We start from the raw sequence: 20,602 nt of genomic DNA, 5'->3' as shown, positions 1-20,602 counted from the left end.
GTGGTTCCGCCGCCTGCCTCGCAAGCGCAAGGTCCTGAGTTCGATCCCCGGTACCAAAAATAAAAATTTTAGAATTGTAGAACCATGATATAAGATAATATTTCAAAAGCAACATAATTCTCAAATACTTTATATTGTCTTTTTCCTCTGGAACTACTGAAATCAGCAAATGCATCCACATGTTTGGGAGTTTCCTTCTTTAAAATATTAAGAAAAAGGACAAGGACTTTTTTTAAGCCTCATTAAATCTCCAAGCACTCTACTGGACATTTATTTGGAGAAATGCCTGTGTGGAGAACTCTGCACTGATCTTTTCCAAAGTGGAAGACAGGAAGGACAGGAAATACATTAGCAGAACCCTGATCACAGCTGTGCCACCCAAAGTGTGTGTGTGGCCCTGTGACCTGTGTGTTACTGATGTGCGATCCAGCAAACAGTAAGCAACAGAGGTTTTCACAGCAATTGAGTATTGCTGTGATGTTGTCTGTTATACATTACATGAGTAATACTCAATCCACAGATTGAACTTAAAAAAATTATCCCTTACTTTTTAGAACAACTGCTTTAAAGCATTACCTGGAAATTTTCTTTAAAAATCTGAACATGGGAAGAGTTATGAAAATGACAATAAAGAGTAAGAAATTAAACAGAAATATCAAATGCTATTATCTTCTACTTCAAGCATAAGGCTGTGGGCCAGAATTGGCCTATTATCTAGGGAAATAAGTTTTATGGGAACAGAGACACATATATTTGCTTACACATTGTAAGCTACACATTGGTAGCAGCTTTCATACTACAACAGTACTAACTAGTGAGGATAACAACAAAGAATTTACAGTCTGTAAAACCTGAAATATTTACTACCTGGCCTTTACCAAAAAAGCTGGCTAACCCAAATTTATCCATATCACGAAACTAATCTAAAGACATGACTCATAATTCTTCTGTCCAGTTTGTTAAAACTGAAAGTCATTACTTCCATATCAGAAGCTCTTTCAAATTCACAAAGCTACCTCTTAGGCCTGGCGTGGTGGCTCATGCCTGTAATCCCACACTTGGGAGGCTGAGATAGGAGGATCCCTGCAAGTTCATGACCAACCTAGGGTACACAGTGAGTTCAAGGCCAACCTGAACTACATAGCAAGAACCTGTCTCAAAAAGGGAGAGGGGGAAGGGATTTAGCTCAGTGGTGCTGTGCCTGCCTGGCAACTGCAAGGTCCTGAGTTCGATTCCTGGTATACAGGGTAGGGGGAACAAAAATCTACCTTTTAATTTAATATAGATCTCAAAACTATCAGTGCTTCTAAAATGTAGGCTATATATTCTTATTCATGATCTTACCATAAGAGAAAGTATCTGGCAGAGGAACACCATGGCCAGCTAACTCTTGAAATGTCCAGAATTTATTTACACAATTCAGGATGGCTTGAGGTCGGTTCATCAATCGGCAGCCCATCTTCTCCAGATGACGCAAAACAGTGATGTCACTATCACTCTGCACCCAAGGGGTGGGGACTCTCACGACCACCACCTGGGGGTAGGCAGAGATGAGTTCTCCATTGATCCGCAGACCTGAAATGCACAGGAATAAAATCAAATCCAGTGGAAGGGAATATACAATAACACAGAGAAAGAGTAATATCTCAAAGCTTGGCTTACAAGATTAAATGCACTATGCTGTTAATCAGTGGGGATAGAGAGATACTCCTCTGTGAGAAAACAGAAAATTTCTACATGGTTAACTAAATTACATCATATGTCAATACAATGAGTTACTACGTGGTCATGAAAAAGAAAGTAATGAATATCTATGTTCAAAGATGGAAAAATATCTAGATATATAATGCGAATCCTTTTTAGGGGCCTATCTGAGAGTAAGTTTTATGTAATTATATATACAAATGTCTGAAAGGACAAAGAATAAAACTGGCTTCCCCTGATGGTGACCAGGCAGCAAGGCAGGAAAGGAAGACAAAAAAAAAAGACTCAGAACTTGATGAAATGGCAACAGAATTGTCCAAAAGTGAAAGCAAAGGGAAAAAATGACTTTTAAAAAAGAACATAATATCAAAGAATTATGGGATAACCACAAAAGGAAAGCAGCAACATTTGAAAGAATAATGACTGCAACCTTCCCTAAATTAATGTCAGATGCTAATTCAAAAAACAGAGAAGATAAAACTGGATTAATACTACAAAAATTGCACTTAAGTGTATCACAGTCAAACCTCAAAAGATAAAGAACAAACATTAAGAATGACATCTGTTTTCTCAGAACCAAGCAAGAAGAGCGGAATTAGCTGGCATGGTGGCGCACACCTATATTCCCAGCACTTGGGAGGCTGAGGCAGGAGGATTGCTGTGAATTCGAGGCCAGCCTGAACTACACAGGGAAAACTTATCTCAAAACCCCCCCCCCCAAAAAAAGAGTGGAATTAAGTATGTAAAATGTTCATAGAAAAACCCACTAACCCAGAATTTTGTCCTCTCCAAAACAGGGCAGGTGTGGTGGCACAGACCTGTAACAGAGGCTAAGGCAGAAGGATCTTAAGTTTTAAAACCAGCCTCAGAGTTTGAGGCCCGCTTGAGCTACACAGCAAAACCCTACCTCCAAAGAAAGTAAGCCAGGGAGAGTGGCACAAGCCTGTAATCCCAGTTACTCAGAAGGTCAAGTAGAAGGGTTACAAATTCAAATCAACCTCTCAAAAAACAAAAGGGCTGGGGAAGCAGCATAATGGTAGAGCTCTTGCCTAGCATGTGCAAGACCCTAGTTCCAATCCTCAGTACTGTGAGGGGGGAAGAAGTATATATATAATAAGAAACCAATCCCAGGGCCGGGGATTTAGCTCAGTGGTTCGCTGCCTGCCTCAAAAGCGCAAGGTCCTGAGTTCGATCCCTGGTACCAAAAAAAAAAAAAGAAAGAAAGAAAGAAACCAATCCCAGGGACCAGATGAAGGAATTAATAACATTTTGCTTTTACAAAGTGCTTGTATTTAGGGCGAGGGATTTAGCTCAGTGGCACTGCACCTGCCTCGCAAATGGAAGGTCCTGAGTTCGATCCCTGGTACCAAAAAACAAAACAAAACAAAAAATCAGAGTGCTGGTACCCATGAAATAGCACAAGAATATTTGGAAGGAAACTACAAACACTAAGGCAACCACTAAAAAAGTAAAGATATACTGACATACTGAGAAAAATAGAAACATATAAAATGCTCAATTAAAACTATAAAAGGCAGGGGCCAGGGATTTAGCTCAGTGGCACCATGTCTGCCTCGCCAGTGCAAGGTCCTCAGTTTGATCTCCGGTACAAAAAAACTATAGAAGGCAGTTGGACATGGTGGTGCATGCCTCTAATACCAGCACTTGGGAAGCTGAGGCAGAATCATCAAGAGTTCAAGGCCAGCCTGGGCTACACAGCAAGTTCAAGAATGGCTCCAGGGCCGGGGATTTAGCTCAGTGGTTCAGCCCCCTGCCTTGAGAAAGCTCAAGGTCCAGAGTTTGATCCCAGGTACCAAAAACAAAACAAAACAAAACAAAAGAATGGCCTGAACTGCTTATTGAGACCCTATCTCAAAAAACTAAAAACAACCAAAGCACAAAAAACTGTAAAAAGAAAAACAAAAACAGAAACAAAGAACAAGAAAAACAGAAAGTAACAAATATGATATTTTAATCTAACTCTTAATAATCCCTTTAAATGTCAATGGTTTCACTAAAAAGACAGAGATTGTCAGAATGGAACAAAAAACAAGATCCAGGTATATAAGAAATCCATTTAAAAGAGTCTATAAGAAATCCATTTAAAAGCCAGGCACAGTGGCATCCTCCTATAATCCCTGGACTCTGAAAGGCTGACAGAGAAGGATCCTAAGCCCAACCTAGGCAACTGAGCAACTCAGCAAGACCTCATCTCAAAATTTTAAAAAGGGCTAAGGATATAGCTCAATGTAAATGCCCTGGGTTCAATCAGCAGTAAAACACACGTGCACACACACACGCACACACACTTAACTCTTTCCTAAACAATACAATTAGGAAAATATTTGTGTTGCTACTTCTCCCATAATGTATTAGGTTTCCATTAGATAACTAGTAATGATAAGGCTATTAACTCATTTATCCTAATTATTCGTAGAATTTGCAGATTTAACCACTTTCTCAGTAAAATCCCAAAATATCACTCAGCATAGACTTACCCAGGTTCCCTTGTTCGACTGTCAGCACCACCTCATCCATCACCACAGCCCTGAAGTCCAGCTCCTCCTCGCAACACTTAGCCTTCAAAGCCCGTAGGATCTCTTTTTGGGGGTAATCTTCCCTGATGCGACGATCTGTCAAAAACCACAACTTGGCAGCCACAGAGCTACACATCTTGGTCTGCTTGTTCTTCTTTTTCTGGATTATTTCCTCTTGAATGTAAACTCTACCTAGATGTAAGAGAAAAAATACACATACAATGTAAACCAAGAAATCACTTAACATGTAGATTCCAAACAAATTAAGTGCTATGATTATATACTACACAAGAAGAAAGTGGAGAAATAGTGTGCCTTTTTCCCTTTCACTGAAATCAGAAACTGTATACCACTAAAAATATGGGAACTGGCAACTACTCCAGAAATAAAATTTGGGATCGAATTTGGGTCCTTGTGCTTGCACAGATGGCGAAACCACTGCACTAAATCCCCGGCCCCAGAAATAAAATTTTTTCATTTTCCTGCAGGGAAGATGCATCTTAATAACTTAATAATTATAGCAGAAGCCAAGGATTTAGCTCAGTGGTGCCACTGCCTGCCTCGAAAGCACAAGGTCCTGAGTTCGATCCCCAGTTCCAAAAAATAAAAAAATAATAATTATAGCAGAACCACGAACACAAGGCCCTTGTTTCAGGGTAAATGAGAAAAGGACAGGTCAGACAGCAACCCTGGAAAATCACTGACCTGAAAGTAGAAGTGACCTTTCTGGACTTGTATCCAAGACAGGATCAGAAATAGGAATTTGTGTTTCTAGATATAAATTCAAGCTTGAGATGAATGTGTGAATGAATGGAAAGAAACGATCAGAAATAAAAAGATTTGCATTTAAAAATTATAGGCCACTTGGTGGGAACTTTCAATGCCATTTCCTATATTACTATTGCCTGGGAATATAATTTAATGATCACCCACTTTTCAGTATTCTAGCCCTTCCCTTAAAATGCAGTTCACTTCTTGGTACGAAACAGATGAAATTCCAATCATCAAGGTGCCCCATCTCCCTCATCACTGAATACTCTGATTAAAGTATATTTTTGTATCTATGGTTACTTTTGTCTCTTCCCTTGCTTTGATATAGTTATGTAGAAAATGAGAGAGTACCACCTATACTGTGAAATAAGCAAATATTAACATCACTTATATAGTTAACTATATTAATGAAAACACACTGGAAAATGAGCAAAAGGACTTTAAATAACCAAAGTAAGCATGCAGAACCATTCACTACAGTTGTTTATTTTTAGGTCAGAGGAGAAATTACTTATGTTTGTATTATTTCTTTAAATAGAAATTTTGAAAAAGTTTGCTAGAATGTAAAATGACTTTTTCTTTTTTTCCCTAAAGATAAGAGTGCCACACCTGAGTTTGTATCAAGAGTAAGACAACAGTTGAAAGTTGTCTTCCTGAGAAAAAGCAAAAGTTTGAGGCTGTTTTAAAAAAAATATTTTTACAACCCCTGCCCCCCCAAAATCACAAAATTTCAAGTACAGTACAGCTGTCCCCAGAACCCCACTCCTGGTCTACACTATCTCACCCGTGGCCCTGACCATACCAAAATTCACGAATGATCAAGTCCCTTACATAAAATGGTGTAGTATTTTCATGACCTGCACACATCATCCTGAACACCAATCCTCTCCATACGGTATTGCTTAAATTACCTAATACAATATAAATGCTATGTAAATAGTTTCTATATTGTTTTGTTTAGGGAATAACAAATTGTATGTACTTATTTACAGACACAATTTCTTCCAAATATTTTCAATACAAGGCTGGCTGAAACCATGGATGCAAAACCTATGAAAACCTAGGGCCAATTATTCAAGCATTACTCTATATGACATTTGGAAACTCTAACAGAAACAAAAGGTAAAAGTAAAGATCAGAAGAAAGCAAAAGGTCATACAGATGAGTAGCTCCCTGAGCAGCAGCGGCGGGAATGGGCTGTTCATGCACCCTTATCCAGTCTCCAGGTATCGGTCACAAGGATCTGCTCCACAGAGGATGCGGTGAGACCAGGGCCAGCGGTCCATACTCCCAGCACCTTGTCCTGCTATGCCTGCCACATGTACCACCTCCTCCACTCCTAACCCACCTACCTCGAAACCCGCTTCTTCAAAGGTATAAGTTACTGGTGCTACATAAGATATCTGCACTAGATATGGTAACCACTCAACTTGTACACATCCCAGCAAGGAATCACTGCTAACAATGCCATGCTACCTTCCCTTTTGGTCAGTCTGTAAGCTACAAATTATACTATCTGTGCAACAGTCCGTGACATTAAAATCTCATTAGAAACTGAGCACAGTGACATACGTCTTTAAACCCAATACTCAAGGGGCTGAAAACAGGAGGGTCACTGCAAATTTAAGGCCGGCTGGGCTACATAGTGAGTTCAAGGCCAGCCTGTACTATAAAGTGAGACCTTGTCTCAAAAATCTCTTGAAGAGCCGGGGATTTAGCTCAGTGGTTCCACCGCCTGCCTTGCAAGTTCCATCCATGGTACCAAAAAAATAAATAAATAAAATAAAACCTCGAATATAATCACTAGATCCATAAAAGTAAAATATATACAAAATGCTATGGATTTCCCTAAGCAAAATATTCTGTACATCCTACAAACTGTAAACTTTTGTTTACAGAATGTTTTTGATAAAATTTTTCTATTAAATTTGTCTTGACAAAAAGATTTCCATTCAATCAGTTGTGGAAAAGGTTCAAAGCAAATCTGTACTATGATCATCTAAACTGGAGGTGATACATGTTTTTCTGTTGAGTTGTGCCACAATTTCCTCCCTGTGCTCCTAACTAGGAACTATACCCACAGAGACACGGCATTTGGTACAAATGTGCACCAGCAGTAGCACGTTGGGCCTTCCAGCCTCTTAAGAGGGGCTCACTCAGAAGGTAAAAATCCATAAAAGAAAATATCACAGCAGTCCTTGTAGAAAACCCTCAGTTTCCCTTGAGGGAAGAACTGGCAAAAAATCCTTAACATGTCTGTATTGCTGGAGTGGCACACCCCTGTAATCCCAACTTCTCAAAGGGATAAGGAAGGAGGATTGTAGGTTTGAGGCCAAGCTGGGCAACTCAGCAAGACCTTGTGTCAAAATTAAGTAAAATGGGCTGGAGATGTAGCTTAAGTGGTAAAGTACCTGTTTGGCATGTGCAAGGTCCTAGGACAGAAAGGGGAAAAAACCATCAAGAATGTATTCAACAGTTTTAAAATCTGCACTGACCGCCAAAACTCCGAAGCCATGTCAATGTCTCCCCTCACACTTAGTTCTTGGGGCTTTCACCTGAGTGTGGCTGTTGTTGCCTCAACAGCAATCAGAACAAGACATTTCAGTCAGTGGCAGCTGGGAAGCAGAAATGTTCTCCCAACGCTAATACTTCAGATGTCTGGAAATTACATGGGCCACCGGAAGTTAAGCTTCTGTAATCAAGCAGTGAAAATAGTCCCTCTCGTGCTTGAAGAGCTACAAACGTTTGGTCAACATGTTTTTCCACATGAAATGTCCACTTGTCAGGTAACTGTTGCAGGTGTATGGCTCAGTTACTGAACATTCCATCCACACTTGCCACCCAGGTTGAGTTCATGGAATGGGCCTGGCATCTGGCAGAAGGGCTGCAGGGAAACACTTGCCCCCGAGAGCAAACACTCGCCGCTGAGGGGCAGTAGAGAGTCCTGCAATACTCGTTCTCTAATCACCATAGGTCACTGCTTCCCTGCAGAGAGCATGCATCATTTTGGACTATCATAAAGCTAGCAGTGGCCAATGGTGGCATCACTGGCTAACTCTTTGAGTCTCAGGAAGAAAGAGGGTAGATTATTTGCCTTATGTACTCCAGACACTGCACAAAATGTACTCCTAATACTCAAAAGATTTACTGTCAACATCTGACAGTTCTAGTGGGTCCTCTCAATTTCCCTCAATCAAAAAAGGTCTTCCTTCCAGGCGTGGTCCAGTAATTCCAGCACTCTCGGGAAGCTGAGGCAGGAATATCACTGGGAGTTCAAGGGCGCCCCAGGCTACATAGTAAGTTTGAGGACAGCCTGAACTACGCATCAAGAACCTGCCTCAAAACAAAAACAAAAAAACAAGGGGCAGGGGATTTAGCTCAGTGGGGCCCAAGCCTGCCTTGCAAGAGCAAGGTTGTGAGTTCAATCCCCGGTACCAAAACAAAAACAAAACATAGTTCATCCTTTGATAGGAAAAAAAAATCATTTATTTGTTTTACTGCTTAAGACTACGTTGTTTTGTTGTGGGGTTTTTTTGTGGTAGGGGAGGGGATCGAACTCCAGGGAGGGGATCAAACTCCGGTCCTTGCACTTGCGCAGCAGGAGGCGAAACTACTGAGCTAAATCCCCAGCCCAAGACTGCCTTGGTTTTTTAAAGATGGTATTAAAGAGTGAATTATTTCTCCCATTTAAGATAATATTTTAGGGGGTGAACAATTTCTTCCAGTTTTAATTCCCATTATTAGGCCAACCCCATGAAAAATTTCTTGCCTTAGAAATTATTTCAAGTAAACAGCCTAGGATCTAACATCTAGTATTTGATTTCCTATCAGATTAGAGTTCGATCCCTGGTACCAAAAAAAGAAAAAAAAAAAATCAATAAAAAAGGCATCTCTTACTACTAGTAGTCTTTTGCTTCTGGTAAGGACATAGAATATGAACTCAACATTCAATAAAAGAAAATAAAGGTTGTAGAAGAAAAATCATAGCTCAGCGGCCAAGAGAGACTGTGGTTCTAAAACCTCCTGTCCTCCCAGAATATCAAAATCCCGGGCTGCTCAAGTCCCACATATAAAATGACATAGTATTTGCATATAACTTACACATTCTCCCATGTACTTTAAGTCATCTCTAGATTACTTGTAATACCTCATATAATGAAAATGCTACGCAAATAGATGTTACAGTGTATTATTCAGGGAATAATGACAAAGAGTCTGTACATGTTCAATACGCTTTTTTCCCCTCAAATATTTTCAATCCACAGTTGATGGAATACAGATATGGAACACAAGGATACTGAGGGCCTAATCTACACTAACATAAAACAGAATTTGTACACAATTCTACTGTAAGATAAACCATAATTTTAGTAAATTTTCTTTGCTTGTGGGAGTTTGCTACAGACTTGTTTGCAATACCATCCACTTTTGGCTGGGAAACACAGGAGTTGCGTCAGGTTTGTGCAGAATGACAAATCTGTGTATCTTGAGTTTTAGACACTCCATTCCCACCTTTTTCTCCCTATAGCTCTCCTCCTACAGATAGCTCTCCTCTTTTTTTGTTTTTTGAGATAGTCTTTCTAGTGCAGACTGGCCTTGAACTCACTATGTAGCCCAGGCTGGCCTCAAACTCTCAGCAATCCTCATGCTTCAACTGGGATTACAGGCATGCACCACACCTTGTTTATACAGTACTGTGTAAATTCTTCATTAAGCAATCAATGCATTTAATGACCTAGTCTTAGTTCTAGGAACTTGGTCTTTGAATGAGGAATATCTGTATAGATAATCCTCAGAGCTTCATCTTAAACTGTTTTCCACTCTTTAGAAATGTCAGCCTTGTGCAGGTTTCAACTGGAAATGCAGACCCAGTATCTCTTTCCAACCTGAAGCCCATGACCAAATCCTACTTCAGTAAGCCTACTGGCCATTCCTAACCAAATACTACCCACTGTTGCTTCAGCTGAGCTTCTAAAAAAACTGATTTGAGGCTGGCTGTGCTAAGGCAGAGGGATTGTGTTTTTGAGGCCAGCTTAGGCTACAAGTGTGAGGCTGCCCTAAGCCACATGGTGAGATACTGTTTCAAAACAAATTTATTTTATTTTTATTCACATGCCTGCTACAGCACCTGTTGCCCGCACTATGATCATTAAGTTTTATGTCAAGTTGGCTACTCAACATGTTGCTGAAGTTACTCTGTAGATATAAAATCTATAGTCAGTGGTTTTACAGAAAGAAACTAATTTCCAAAATATGGATGGGCCTCACTGAATGATTTGAAGGCCTTGCTAATGGCCAAAAACTGAGGAATGCTGCCTCAACATTCAGGGCTCTCAAGATTCTAGATACTCTGATTTATAGCCTGTTGGTTTGCCCAACAGATTTCAGACTCAAGATTGCAATATCAACTCTTCTGTCCCCAAGTTTACAGACTGTTGCCCTTCCCTAGAGATTTTGGGCTTACCAACCACACAATCCTAAGAGCCAGTTTCTTAAAAATAAATACATAATTTCCAAGATATATTTACATGTATATATTAGTTGCAGTTCTCTGGAGAACCTGACTGATTCTACTATCTTAATTAAGGTGTTCAATTACAAAACCTAGGCATCATTTTTGCTTCCATCTTTCCTTCACTTTTACAAACACGCCCACAGAATGTTAATTCTATGTCTAAATTACTTCAACTGTATCCTTCCCTTTCCCTCTAGTTCATTCATCACACATCAGGAATACTATAAAAGCCTCCAAACTAATCTGCTCTCTCTTGCTTCCAGTTTGCTGAACACATTACATTCTCTCACCCTTCTTGTCGGTAGGGATATATACGCTAGACCTATCTACTTTGTAAACTTTGGGCTGAAACATCTGATGCACTTGCTAAGTTTTCCCTGTTTCCTAAAGTCATCCTTCACATTATTACATATATATCCTAGCACTACCACACTATCATTCATGTGTGTTTTTAAATTAGGCCTGCCAATGCTATAAGCTGAATTCTGAAGTTTTTATCTTCATGTAGTTAATCATGTTTTTCAAGCAATTCTATTTATTATAAATAGAATAAGAGTTGTCAACAAATAAGGCTAGTTTCTCAAACTAGGGTCCTGGGACATTCAGGGGCCGCATGAACATTTATTCTATTATTGTTATTGCTCAAAATCAAAAAGATCATGTTTCCCCACTAAAATTAAATGTACGTAAACAAGAATGCATCTCTATCATTAACAGAGGCACAATGAGTCAGATGTGGTGACTTGAGGCAAGAGAATCATAAATTTGTGCCCAGCCTGGGCAACTTAGCAAGGTACTGTCTCAAAAAATTAAAGGGCTGGGGATGTAGCTCAGTGGCAAAGGTCCTGGCTTGAATCCCCCAGCACCACCAAAAAAAAAAGCACAATATTTAAAGATGTAAAGCAGCTAAATTCCTTATCAAAGTTCAGATAAACTAATTTGTTGAAGATTTTTGTAAATGCTATTTCAATTCAACCTTGGGGCTGGGATGTAGCTCAGTGGTAGAGGCACTTGCCTGGTATGTGTTATGAGGCTCTAAATTCAATCCTCAGTAATGCCACAAAAAAAAAGAAAGAAAAAGTTAAAATCACTCAATCTTAGTTTTCGTTTGTTTTTTTGGTACTGGGAATCGAACTCAGGACCTTGTGCTTTCAAGGCAGGCACAGCGCCACTGAGCTAAATAAATTCCCAGCCCCCCGCCCCAATGTTAGTTATTATAATAACATAATTATAATAACATTTTACAGATTAAGAAACCATGTAGAGGCCAGGTGTGGTGGCACATACCTACAGTCCCAGCTACTTTGGGAAACTGAGACAAGAGGACCACAAGTTTAAGCTTACACTGGGAAACTTAGCAAGACTCTGTCTCAAAGAAAGAAAAGGAACTGGGTGTAATGGTACAGGCCTATGATCACAGAAGCTCAGCAGCGGGGAGGCTGACACAGGACTGCACGTCAGAGGCCAGCCTAGACTCCACAAGGAGTTCCACGCTTATGCAGACTACAGAGCCAGACCCTGTCGAAATAAATAAAAATGGGCCAGAGATTTAGCTCAGTGCCTGCCTGGCAAGTGCAAGGTCCTGAGTTCAATCCCCAGCACTAAAAAAAAAAAAAAAAAAAAAAAAAAAAAATCAAACAAACAAACATATAGGGATAGAGATGTGGCTCAGCACTCCCTGGGTTCGATATCTGGTACAAAAAGAAAAGAAAAGAAAAGAAAAAAAGAAAGAAAGAAAGAAAAGAAATTGCACAGTGGGTTAAGAGATTTAAAACCCGGGGCTGGGGATTTAGCTCAGTGGCAACATGCCTGCCTCACAAGCGTAAGGTCTTGAGTTCGATCTCTGGTACTGCCAAAAAAGAGAGATTTAAAACCCATAATAATAAGAAGAACAACATTAAGTAGCAGAGCCTGGACTTTAACAGTTTCTGGTTTAAACTTCAAGAGCTGCCTTGCCAGATCACATTTTTGCTATTTGAATTAATAATGTTACCTTTAACACCGACTTTCCTTTTCAGGTTTTATCAAGGTTTTTTCTTTAACTGAATCCTACTGCTACAGCTCTTTTCAACTCACAAAACATAATTTGGGTCTATATAAGATTTTATTGTATCTTTTCCTCTACTCAAAAATTTGTATCTGCCAGGCATGGTGGTATAGGCTATAATCCAGCTCTCTAAACACCAAAAATGTCTGCATCAGAAGTAGATCTGGCTGCAGATGTAGCTCGCTGGTAAAGCACTTGCATAGCACGCATGAGGCCCTGGGATTAATCTGCAGCACAGAAAGAAAGAAAAAAGAGATCTGAATTAGTTAAAAATCAGAAAAATCCCCAGTACAAAAAAAAAAAATCAGAGAAAGGAGTACGTGGTATAGGAACTAAAGTATTAACAAGAAAGACAAGAAGAAGAGAGAATCACCCCTCTTGTAGAGGGCAGGAGACAAACTTCATTTCAGCTCTTACTAAAGGTTCGAAAAGGAAACAGATGAAAGTCTCAGGGAAGAGTCCCAGAAACAACCAAAGCTAACAGTGTTAGCTCAGTCACCCCATGGCCTGCTAGTCATCCTCACCAATAAATGATCACAAAAGTCCCTTTAAAACACAATTACTATGTATATGTCATTTAAAATAGTATCATCCTTAGTGTTTTAAGTTGATAAAATGCCATTTTCCTTGCCACATTAATTTGAAGGTAGCTGGAATGCTGTGAAGGTAGGAGCAGGAGGCTAGATATTAAGAAAAGATGACTTTAGAAGTGACAAAAAAGTATGACTGTTACCAAAGTTCTTGCCTTATATCAAGCATGTGCTTTAAAATGGAGCAAATATATAATTTCCCAAAGTTTTCATATCATATTCATTCATACTCTCCCCTTATAGATAGGGCTTTTCACTTTTGACACCCTTTTTTAAGGGCAAGCTGGGTGTGGTGATACACACCTGTAATCCTAGCACTTGGGAGGCTGAGCCAGGAGGATCACCAAGAGCTTGAGGACAACCTAGGCTACACAGTTAGTGAGTTCAAGGCCAAACTGAACTATATAGTGAGATCCTATCTCAAAAACTAAAACAACAAAAAATAAAGTAAAATGGCAACTACACACACTACATAACCATCTTCCTATCCAAACCCTCTATCAAAAGACTACAGGGGCCAGGGATTTAGCTCAGTGGCACCGAGCCTGCCTCGCAAGCGCAAGATCCCTGGTACAAAAAAAAAAAAAAAAAAGACTACAACAGGCCAAGGATGTAGCTCAGCAGTGCCCTGCCTGCTTGGCAAGTGCAAGGTCCTGTTTTGGATTCCCATTACCAGGGGGGAAAAACTGTCTTCCTTAAAAGACTACCAAAAACAAGATGGAAAACAATATATACACAAAAACAGCACAATCAAGGCAAGGAATGGCAACACAAAAGCTATAGGCAAGGACCTATAGTTTCTTCTTCATACTAAGAACAGTACATACAAAACAATGCACACAAGTGAGGTTAAAAATATATTATGTGAGGAAAACAGGCATATATTATCACCAATTTTTTTGTGTGTGTGGTACTAGGGATTGAACTCAGGACCTTACGCTTGCTTGCCGGGCAGGCGAGGTACTGCTGAGCTACATCCCCATCCTATTATCACCACTTAAAGAACACCTGCCCATGATACTACAACAGTAAAGTCAAGACTTGCGTTAAGGTTTTCTGACTTCTTTGTATTGTTTCTGCTACAAAAATATCATCAAAAGAAATCTAGATAAAGAAAATAAGTGTCAATTTTGAGTGATCAACCAAATACTGTTAGGCAGTTTATCTGTATCCTTTAAGCCTAAACAATCACCACCCCTTTGAAATATCACTACCTTCCTCTGGCAGTGATGGTGTCCTTGAACAGAGGTTATACAACTCATCTAAAGTCACAGAGCTCAGAGGGATTTTAAATCCCACACCCTATGGTAGAGATTGCCAGTTGTTCCCACCATACATTTTCTACTCCTTCCTTAGGACTGTAATTGGATACTTGATATTTAGTTGGCCATAATGCCATGTAACTAAAAGACCGTTCATATCCTGTAGACTTTCTTGCTGCTAGAAGTGGTCCTGTTATTATACACAGCTAATTTAAGTAAAAATATTATAGACAAACAAGGTGAGGCCCTCAGAGTCAGTGCAGAAGATGAGAATACATTATAACTGTGGCTAGAGGAGCATCTATCAAAGGCCAGGCATCAAGATAGAATGACCAGACCTACTTGCCTCCCCAAGGGCTAAGCAATAGCTTAAAGAGTATATACTATAATTGGTATCACCTGGTCCAATAAAGTCTACATCAGTCACCCAAGTGGGTGATCAGGACCTCCTGATCCATCCCTTCCTAAAAATGTCTTTGTTCTTTCCATGTACCCTTGCTACGTGACCTGCTTCCCCAATGGATCAATATTACCTAAATGGCTATACTTGTATTCTTATTGGTTGATCATAGTTTTGACCCACATTGTACTCGCTTCATGATTTTCTTCCATAAAACTTCCTCAGAGAAGTGGTCTTGTTGGCAACCCACTTTCAGGTCCCCTCCCGTCTCTCAGGAGCTATTTCTCTCAATAAATTTTTCCTATTCAATTTCCGTCGTTCCTTAGAATTCATTCTGCGATTTTAGAAATAAAACACAAACTTGGCATATCTAACATCTAACAGATTAAGAGTTGCATTTTTCTCCTATATTGATGTAACTAAATTTTGGCCAAAGAGATATAAGTGAAAGTACTGCATAGCAACTTCCAGAAACCACGCCTAAGAGGTACATTCTTCTCTGGCCCTTTTTTCATCCTGACTGGACTCTAGGATAGAGGTCAAGCCTAGACAAAAAAGTTATGTATCAGAAAGAACTTGAGCCCCCACAATAGAGCGGGGCCCTAGATTCTACTACTTCTTCTGCATGAGAAAGAAATAATTACAATATTTGGGGAAATTCTTTGTTATAGGGTACTGAACCTTATTCTAGCAATTATACCCTATCACACCTTGTTGAAAGTTAAGTGTTGTTGCACATCAGCAAGAAATGGTACCAAATTATGATAAGTAGGACTTTGTCTTCACACTAACATCACCATTTTTCATTTTACTTTTACATTTATTTTATGTATCACACCCCTGAAAAATACTGTTAGTCTAAAAATTAGCAAACTGAGCTAAGTGAAAAATTAGTCCCAATCTCAGACAAGCTAAACACCTGAAAACTACTAAATACACAGGACTGTTCACTTAGATAATACAATCAATGTTGATTGTATACATCACCAGGAGTGGTAGTGCATGCCTGTAATCCCAGCACTCTGGGAGGCTGAGGCAGGAGGATTGCAAGTTCCAGTCCCACATGGACAATTTAGCAAGACTCTGTCTCAAAATAAAAAATAAAAGGTCTGGGGATATAGCTCAGAGCAAATTCTGGGTTCAATTCCCAATACCAAACACAACAACAACAATAATCTAATATGCACTCTACCTAGAAATGGCAAGGTAAGCAAAACATAGTGACAATATGCTAGAACTAAAAATTATCTGTTAAAACTTCATTACTAAGGGAAAAGGTTCAAATCATTTATCATTAGGAAAATGCTTATCAAAACCACAATGAGAAACTATTTACTTTATTAAAAATATATACACTGGGGCCTGGGATTTAGCTCAGTGGTGCCACACCTGCCTCACAAGGGCAAGGTCCTGAGTTCGATCCCCGGCACCAGGAAAAAAAAAAAAAAATATATATATATATATATATATATATATATATATATGCATATGCACACTGTATTGGGTTTTAGTGAGGATGTACAGAAACAAACTCTTGTGTACCTCTGATGAGAATATAAAATGGTATGAGCACTGTGAAAATAATATGATTGTTCCACAAAAATTAAAAATACAATCACCATGTGATCCAGCAATTCCACTTTTGGGTATATACCAAAAGAATTGAAAGAAGGGTCTCAAATGGATAGCTGTACAACCATGTTCACAGCAACATTATTCACAACAACTGCAAGGCAGAAACAACCCAAATGTCAACTGACCTTATGAATAAGCAATCTGGGGTGCATATATGTATAATCAAATGTAAGTCAGCCTTAAGGGAAAAAATTCTTTAAAGAAAACAACAACGAAAAAACCCCAAAATGAACAGGATCCTGATACATGCTACATACAACCCGTGTGAATCTTGTGGACATTGTGCTAGATGGAATAAACCAATCACACAAAAATAAATACTGCAGGATTCCATCTATGAGGCACTCAGAACAGCCAAATACACAGAAATAGAAAAACCAGGCGAAGTAACCCATGTCTGTAATCCCAGCTACTGGGGAAGCTGGGGCAGCAGGATCAAAAGTTCAAGTCCAGTGTGGGCAACTCAAACCCTCTAACCTCCCCCTCCAAAGTTTTTTAAATTGGAAATAAAAAGAGGAGCTGGGGATTTAGCTCAGTGGTTCCGCCACCTGCCTCGCAAGCACAAGGACCCAAGTTCGATCCCCAGTACCCAAAAAAATAAATAAATAAATAAATAAAAAGAGCTGGAGATACCACTCAGTGATAGAGCACTTGCCTAGCATGCTCATAACTCTGGGTTCAATCCCCAGTACCATGCCAAAAAAAACGATAGTTGCTAGAGGCTGACGATTAGGGGAAATATGGAACTGTTTAGTAGGTATAGAGTTTTCAGTCTCGTTAGGTAGAGTTAATGGTTTAAATGGTAACTTATGTGTGCTGTATTTTATCACAATAAAAAGAAAATTAACTGCAAATTTTTACACATTTCCAACCAGTTAGAAAAAAATGTTACCTTTTACTCAAGTTATCTGTGGCTTAGTTACTAAAATTCCATAAATGATATGTGATATACTAAACCCACTAAACTTAAGAACAGGGGGAGGAGTTCTCTGAAATTCAAATGAAATTTCTAACGATCTCAATTAATAGAGGAAAGATGCATAAAAACATATCTGGAACATAGCACAAAATTGAAGAAAGTTTCTGCAATACAATGCACAGACAGCGTAGCTCAAAGTTCCTAACTGTAACAATGGCAGGCCTTCCCACCTAATTTTCATTCCTGACATTACTCTTCTTTGAAAAAGTTAGAAACCTACTCATTTACCCAAGCCCCACATGAGGTGAACTGAATTACACAGCAAAGGAATAAGCTAACAACTGAGGACACCAAAGCATCAAGAAGAATTCCTAGGCTGCCATTTGGGCAAGTCTCCATCAATTTTCAATATGCAGTTTTCTGATAAAGTACCAAAAACTCAAGAGGTACCTAAAAGTGAGACAGCAGAGTAGTAAGAGAAAAGTGGTCTGATCTTACATAGCAATTCCATGTTGCAATTTGAGGCCTTATTTCCATATTTATAAGAACATGTAGTATCAGAAGGAAAGAAAAAACTAGAATATAAGGAGTTTAATATAAAGTGAAAACAAAAAGATGGTAGTTCTGAAATATTTCTTTTCCCCACAATGTAGTGACATGCTGCCAGTTTAGGAAGATGAATAAGACATGTCAACATTTAAACAGATTTTGTTTTGCCAACTCATCAATTCATGAATTGGTATACGTTTTTTGAGAACCTGGTAGACTTCTCCAGACACTGAGAAAACCGACATTAAAAATATAGCAATCAGAGAAACTAAAATGTAAATGCAGAGACAGACCCACTATTCTGCACCCCCAGTGGACAGCCCAAAACATGCAAGATAACAATCTCACAAGCTAAAGGATGAGTTTAAGAGATGGCTATATTGAATCATGAGAGTATCTAAAAAGCTATTTGCAATGTTAAATACCAGGCAAATGTGTATCTCTATAAGATCTAATGTAGCTGTCAAAGTTCATAATTTACTGTATCTTCAGTTTCTCTTAAAAAACAAACCTAGAGGGCCGGGGATTTAGCTCAGTGGTTTCACCACCTGCTGCACAAGTGCAAGGACCAGAGTTCAATCCCTGGTACCAAAAAAAAAAAGCCTAATGCTACTTTCCATCATTATTATACAACTGATTTTGAAGTAATTAGCTTTGTTAATAAAATCAGGGAGGAAAAACAAAAACAGAATTTCAGTAAGAGGAAAAGATTCAAGCAGATGAGCTCCAAACACAGACCAGGCTCTAAGGGAGTGGAGCTGACTAGCTCTGTGGCTTTTTCCCTCCGTGCCAGCTGAGAAGAAAAAATAACCGGAAAAGAAAACATTAAAAATAACACCAGGGCATTAGTTACTATGAAGCCAGAAAATCAGTCCTTTTCTGCAAATCTAAAGCATACTCAGATACATATGGCACATGAATCGAAAAATATACTATGTAGTTATTTTGGGGGATACTATATTATTTCTTAACAATATTTAATATGTCAAGCAGGACAAACCCAAGTACTGTAATGAAAGAATTAACATCTGTACCTAATATCCCTACTGAACCTTTCTTGAAACAACCGCACGTGCCAGCACAGCCAACACTTCAAAATAATACCTTTTTCATTGTTCCATTGCAATCTTCTCCCTCAAATCTTAATATATAACTACTAGGCCTGGAATTATAGCTCTGTGGTAGTGTTTGCCTAGCATGCTCAAGGAACTGAGTATAATCCTCAGCAAAGGGGTGTGCATGTATGAAACAATTACTATAATTTCTAAAGGCTCTTTTCTCATCAGCTTATGACTGAAATCCCATTTGTAAAACACTCTTTGTAAACTCACCTGGCATAAAATAGTCTCTAGGAGTCCACATCAGTAAAGTGCCCACAAAACAGTTGTCAGCAACATACAACTCATCTTACTTTATATTTGGTTTTCTCTCTCTCCAAGTTGTTTGGGGTTTTTTTGTTGTTTGTTTTGGTACCGGGGATTGAACTAGGGGGTCCTTGCATTTGCAAGGCGGCCAGAGGAACCACTGAGCTAAATCCCCAGCTCCAACTCCAAGTTGTTTTAGATTTGTTTTTTTTAATTTGTGCTAGTACCTATCCATGGGACATAATGATTATATTCATCATGAGGAGTTGGTGCATGTACATAACACTACTTGTATCTCTTTACATCCCTTTCCACATGCTGTTTGTGAGTATAGAAGTTCTTCCTCAATCAGTTTACATCTCTAGGCCTGCTCCCGACTCCCTAGAAGATGAAATCTACTCTTGCTTAGGGTGTGGAACAATTCACTCAGCTCTCCTCTTCCTCTCAGCCCCTATTAGGTATGTTGCTCCATCAGTTGTTCAGCTCTGAGTGGGGAGCTTTGAGAAAGAGATCCAGTAGGGCTGGGGATTTAGCTCAGTGGTTCTGGTACCTGCCTCACAAGTGCAAGGTTCCCAGCTCAATCCCTGGTACAAAAAAAAAAAAAAAAAAAAAAAAAGAGTTCCAGTAGCAAGGACCAGGTGGATACAAACTGGCAGCAGGAGGAACTGGGAGGTATTTTAATGGATGCTTCCCCAGGTGCCCCAACAAACTAATGCATTTGGTTCATGTTCATTAGTCAGAAAAAGAGAATATTCCTGTGCATTCTTTCTCAATGTGGCTGAGGAGTAGATTTCTAAGATGTTGCTAGTAATTTCCCTCTGGAGTAAAAAAGGAGACTGTATGACAAGGGAAAAGAAAAAGGAGATAATTTCTTGTCATTCTCCCTTCTGCTCCTAGAAGCTACTACTGACATGAGTATATCCAATAGGAACTCTTAAGAAAACATGAGAAAAATAAAGCCAAGAAAAATGTGAAACTAGGGGTGAGAACAGAGCAAGGGGGTGAAAATGATCAAAGTTTTTTATGTGCATGTACAAATCTGCCAAAATGAAACTCATCAATCTGTATAACCAATTTAGAAAACGAATGGAGGAAAAAAAAGCTATGATAAATGGAATTTTAGAGGCTACTCAGCTCCTTACCCCCAGAAGTGGGAAACGCAGGAAGAGAAATGTAGCTCTGATTGAGTGGAGGACTGTGACTGAATTTGATGTTCCCCTTCTTGGCTCCTTTATCAGATTCGGACTGCCTGCCTCCTGACATGCAGACTACAGCACATACTGGGAACAGGAGAAAACCGGAGAAAGAT

The 20,602-nt window shown here is 39.2% G+C and overlaps 1 protein-coding gene across 10 annotated transcripts in view; it reads right to left on the bottom strand.

The window, feature by feature from the left end:
• The window catches only part of Rimklb (ribosomal modification protein rimK like family member B), a 57,864-nt gene that overhangs the window by 19,214 nt on the left and 18,048 nt on the right, over positions 1-20,602 (bottom strand). For 7 of the 10 annotated variants that reach the window (XM_087214149.1, XM_087214143.1, XM_021248081.2 and 4 more), the window contains exons 2-4: positions 20,436-20,573; positions 4,203-4,433; positions 1,345-1,575 (exon numbers count right to left, since the gene is read on the bottom strand). In XM_087214149.1, coding sequence (XP_087070275.1) covers positions 1,345-1,575; positions 4,203-4,433; positions 20,436-20,556 — 583 coding nt within the window. In that variant the 5' untranslated portion in view covers positions 20,557-20,573. The remainder of the gene's footprint in view (positions 1-1,344; positions 1,576-4,202; positions 4,434-20,435; positions 20,574-20,602) is intronic. The other 3 variants (XM_021248082.2, XM_004869513.3, XM_004869515.4) reach the window with 2 other exon arrangements.

The sequence above is a fragment of the Heterocephalus glaber genome, unplaced genomic scaffold, assembly GCF_053883595.1.
Source record: "Heterocephalus glaber isolate CG9 unplaced genomic scaffold, H.glaber_assembly_v1.0 deba00001444, whole genome shotgun sequence".
Lineage (NCBI taxonomy): Eukaryota > Metazoa > Chordata > Mammalia > Rodentia > Bathyergidae > Heterocephalus > Heterocephalus glaber.
Note: the sequence above shows the minus strand (reverse complement) of the source record. Positions and strands in the feature narration are given on the sequence as shown.